At 47.1% G+C, this 5223-nt stretch overlaps 1 protein-coding gene across 1 annotated transcript; it reads right to left on the bottom strand.

The window, feature by feature from the left end:
* On the bottom strand, window positions 1–1185 carry gpr173 (G protein-coupled receptor 173; the record flags this gene model as incomplete). The annotated part of the gene is made up of 1 exon (XM_080031298.1): window positions 1–1185. One exon carries the CDS (start codon window positions 1183–1185, stop codon window positions 1–3), a length of 1185 nt encoding a protein of 394 aa, XP_079887424.1.
* Window positions 1186–5223: the final 4038 nt, after the last annotated feature.

Raw genomic sequence — 5223 nt, 5'->3', positions numbered from 1 at the left:
TTACATGACACAATAAGGCTCTCGTGGCAGATGAGGCTTAGTCCTGCAGCGGGCTGGTAAGTGGGAAAGAAGCCCTTTCTTCAAGTCTTTGTTAAGGAAGAAACAGACAATGGGGTTGACCCCGGCTTGGGCGAAACTCATCCACACGGTGGTGGAGAGGTAACGGTGTGGTATTGTGCAAGCCTGGACGAACACCCTCCAATAGCACGCCACTATGTAGGGAGACCAGAGCACCAGGAACAGCAGAGTGATCACGTAGAACATCCTGCCCAGCTGCTTCTCGGCTTTGAACTCCTCCATGCCCAACAGCCGCCGGTTCTGGTTGTGCAAGTTCTGCCGGATTCCCAGCAGAGTGGGCGGCATGGGGCCCCTGCCAAAGCCCGCAATCCAGTTGGCAGCCGCTTGGCCAGTGGCCCCCGGCCCGTGGAAGGTCCAGTTCTGACTGATGGCCGGCACCATCTGAACCGGCTTCATCTTGCGGTGCTTGTACTCAAAGAGGAGTAACTTCATGTAGACTACGTGCGTGGCTAGAATGAGCACGGCCAGCATTAGCATGAAGCCTAGCGTATCGTTGGCCTTGAAGTAGCGGTGCTCGAAGATGCACTGGTCCTCCTCGCGGATGAACTTGTAGGTGCCCACGTCGAAAACGGGTGGGAAAGCCATCGCCACTGACAGCGTCCACACCATGCACACCACCGCCACGCACGTCCAGAACGTCATGCGCTTTGAGTAAAAGCGGTGGTGCGCTATGGCCATGTAGCGTGTCACACTGATGCAGAAGAGCATGAAGGCGGCGTGGAAGCAGAAGAGCACCGCCATAAAGGCCACCACCTTGCAGCTCAGCACGCTGTAGGTCCAGGCCGAGCCGTTCTTTATGGACACCAGCACAAACGGGAAGCAGATGGCCGAGCGAATGGTGTCCGCAAGGCACAGGTCTAGCAGGAAGTAGTAAGGTGCCTTGTGCAGGGCCCGGTCCCGCAGTACCAGCAATGACACCACCAGGTTGCCCACAAGGCTGATGCAGATGATCAGCCCCAGTAGCACCAGTTTGATGTAGGTGGAGACGGCCGAGGAAGGGCTCTCCGCCGCCACGCCCCCTGCAGTAGCCACCACCGCCGCAATGGGCCCCGCAGGCCCTTCACTGCTCTCGTTTCCATTGGCCATCCCGAACGAGCCCCCACCCATGCCACCTTTTCTTCAGACACCAAAGCCACCACTCCACCTCCACCTCCTCCTCCTCCACCTGCTGGTAGTTCCTTCGTCCTCGTGGTTGCTTCCTTTCTGCAGTTCACACGGAACAGGTACACCTCAATCCACATCGCCCCATTTCGAGCTGGGTCCCTTCGTATAAAGTCTTCTGACCGCCCGATCCTAGAAAAAAAAAAGGATTAGAAGTTTGGATGGGTATGTATTAGATGTGACAGGCATTTTGGGCGCACTCACACTAGACATTGGTACCGTGCCCAAGCAGGATGGACGGCTAAAGTCTAGTTTGTTTGACCAGTGTGAGTGCTCCGCACAGTTGGAAGACGTGTGCTTCGGCATAGTACAAATGCTAATGTTGTACGGACACGAGCCGGCATGAACACAAGTATAGAGGGCGGCCCTGAGGTCAATTTCTATGAAACTGTTACACACGACCAAACATGTCCATGAACGCAAGGGACATTTTAAAAAATTGCAATACTGTTCGCGTTGTTCTGATGTGGAAGTGGAATGTTTGCTGAAAATATTCAAAAACAATCAGATACAAATATGCTTTAAAATCAAAACCTGCTATTTAGGATGTGATGAGGGAGGGGGAGGAGGGAGAAGGGACAATCGCACTTAAGCACGGTCCATATCAACCCTGCCAAGTGTGAGTGTGCCCTCAGTCATCCTGGTAGTACAACACCACATCTCTAGACTTTCCTTGTAATATACAATGTTTTGCCGTTTTTTTAGATGGCTTCTTTAGCTCCGACCAGGCAATAGGAAGAAAAAACTAAGTAATGCTGAATTCTAATCGATGATAAAAATGAAAATAATGTTTCGACCAATAAGTTAAACATTGGACAATCCACCCAAACACCAACAAAAATGTTAGTACCAACTTAAAGTTCCTAATCAAAAACCACATTCCAGTACCCTGGAAATCAAGACTCGCCGCTGGCAAATTCAAATTTGCTCTGCTACTCTAAGCACAAACCATTGGAGCTCATTAACTATGTCGGAAAATTCGAAGCTACAAATCAAATCGTACTATCTGATATGGGCGGGCGTAACCGGGTGACGATAGTATTGCACATGCACAGTCGAAGTTGTGATAGTAAACAACAAAGATGGTAGCGGATAAGTTGTTTGAAATGGCTTTGGCCTTGACACTTGACGATTCCGAAGACAACATTCAAATCTTTCATTAGCAAGAAAGATGAATTTTCTGTTTTGCTGACCAACCACGGCAAAAGTTTAATTTACCACCCCTTGAGTTAGGAAGGTCTATTGCTCATTGCCAGACTCTACATCTGTCCAGATGTGGGTCTGGATTTCCAGCAAAATTTCCAGTAGACTAGACTGAACCAGGCTAGAATAATTTAGCCCAAATGGTCTCTAAATCGAGGGGGTTTGTCATAACATCTGTCAATCAAGATTGGACAACACCTATTGGACGCTGATTTTGCTAAGTGTGGGCTTAGAAAAGTCAGCCCAGACAGATATGTATCCTGCGTTTTTGTGATTATTTGGTGCTGTTGCTGCTCGCGTTGCACAGAATCAACCAATTCTAAGTGTTAGTAACTATTATATTTTAATAATTTAATTAATTTAATAATGTTCTGATTATTGTAAAGATAGGGAGGGCTTAGTCCCACTAGCCCATTGATACCAGCCGTCCCTGAGGCAGAATGTGTCTGAATCACTCCTTGTCATTGGTCAAGCATCTGGATAAATCACACCCTTCATTAAGGAAGTGTTTCACCTCAAGACGGAAAAGAAAGTAAAATAATTCAGATTTTTTTTCTCGTTTTATCGACATGATGAATTGTATAAAGTAGGCTAACCACGCCCAGTTACACATTTCCAGTTGTACACTTAAGAGCCGCCGCAAAATATTTTGAAACCAATTATTAATGTCTGCATTAGGCTTAATCGATTCAACTCCGATGCTTCATCTACTAATTTGAAGGGCTTTGATCTAGTTTCTCAATGATGAACAGTCATATACAGTAGGTGTTAACACCCAATAGTACCCCAAACCTATTTCTAAAATCTGTTTTGGCCCCACTTGTCTCCTTTCATCATCTTCCAATATGACATGTACCAGTGATACCCCTGGGGCAATTTGGTTATTGTGGGTTGCGAAAATATACACTGTTATATGAACGCCTCAGGCATGACAGTTCAACTCCCAAACCACAAGAAGTCATATGCTAGTTGTGCGGTCATATAAGGATTTCGGAGTGGATGTTGGGTTAAGGAAGAACTGTGAAAATGTGTTTTCAAAAAAAGGCAATTAAAAATAATGATATGAAGACTGTCTTTGAAAACACACCAGAATGAAAAAAGAATATCTGAAAATAACATATTTATAGCCTGTGTTTTACTTTTCATTCGTCCAGGTTTTCAAATGTGTCTCGGAGTCGGAGATTATTAGTGTATGCAAATGAATTTGTAGGCTACTGCCCACATCATTAAAAAATGACATTTACAAAACTAACAGCTTGTGTTTTCCTAAACACAGCAGATTGTGTCTAATGCTAATTAGGATAAGAATTGCATGCCAGCACACTAAAACTGAGACTGTAACGTGACCTGCACTGCACATCATTGGCATGCTAGCATTGTCATTGCGTGCATTTTAGCCTGATGTTAGCTTTCAGCAAAGTACAGCCTCACACATCTGCAGCCTCTTGTAATCTGGCTGAGACAACTTTAATACGACAGGAGAGGCTGAGACTGTTTGTGACGACAATTAAAAAGAGATAAAAGCAAGTGAGGGTGAATGTTGTTGTTGCCTTTTCATGATAGACACCTCTGTCTGAATGTATGACAATGAATGCCTGAATGAATGATTGAATAACATCATTACAAGGTGGATGTGTGTCAGTGCAGATCTGTTCTACAGGCTGCTGTATTGAAGATGAGGGAGATCAATTTCATAGAAGAAAGCAAACTTGGAGGAAATGACATGATGCTCCTTTATGAGGACAGCAGCGTGCTACTGTGGGTATAGCTCTGAGAGAGAGAGGCTGTGTGTCTTGAAGGAGGGGCTTTTGTGAAGCTGGAAGTTGGTTGGCGGTGGAGGGCAGAGTCACTGTCAGGAACTGGGTAGCAACAGCAGCCCAATACCTCTGGCTCTATGTCGGTGGGAGGAGGGAGGCGACAAAGCTCACTGGATGAGATGTAGACAGAGTTGCTCCCTGACAGCAGCAGCTATAGGGCCCTTCCTTTGCATCGGTCTCGGCCTCGGTCCTCACACACACACACACACACACACACAGGCACGCACGCACACGCATGTACGCACACACACACACACACACACACACACACACACACACACACACACACACACACACACACACACACACACACACACACACACACACACACACACACACACACACACACACACACACACAGGCACACAGGTCTGGTGAGGACTGGAGAAAGCAACCAGCTGCTGCAGTCCAGCACTATGGAGCCTGGGATGGCTTAGAAACACACACACACACACACACACACACACACACACACACACACACACACACACACACACACACACACACACACACACACACACACACACACACACACACACACACACACACACACACACACACAGCACAGCCTTTATGGAGGGAGGGGGCGCTATGTAGGCTACTCATGAGAGGGCACATTACACCATATGATATTAAATCACTTGGTTGTCCCAGTGCAGAGCGAGGCCTTGACAGCTGGTGGAAACCCTGTATTATACACCATCGATACAACGTCTCATTGGCTAACAGGCCTACTGTGTGCTGTGGGCAGGAGATATTAATATAAAGGTGTTGCTCTGTATAATGCAGACCCCATGAGCAGATGATCACCCAGACAAAAGACACCAGTCCCAAAGAGCTGCTGCTAGTCTGGGCCTACACAGGAGGCAGCCAGAGCTTATTCCACTCAATTTAATGGCAATGCAGGGATGCAGAGGAGGAAGGCAGGCAGGCAGCATGACATTTTGCAGACCAGGGACCTGTA

The sequence above is a fragment of the Ammodytes marinus genome (assembly GCF_949987685.1).
Source record: "Ammodytes marinus genome assembly, chromosome: 7".
Taxonomy (NCBI): domain Eukaryota; kingdom Metazoa; phylum Chordata; class Actinopteri; order Uranoscopiformes; family Ammodytidae; genus Ammodytes; species Ammodytes marinus.
Note: the sequence above shows the minus strand (reverse complement) of the source record. Positions and strands in the feature narration are given on the sequence as shown.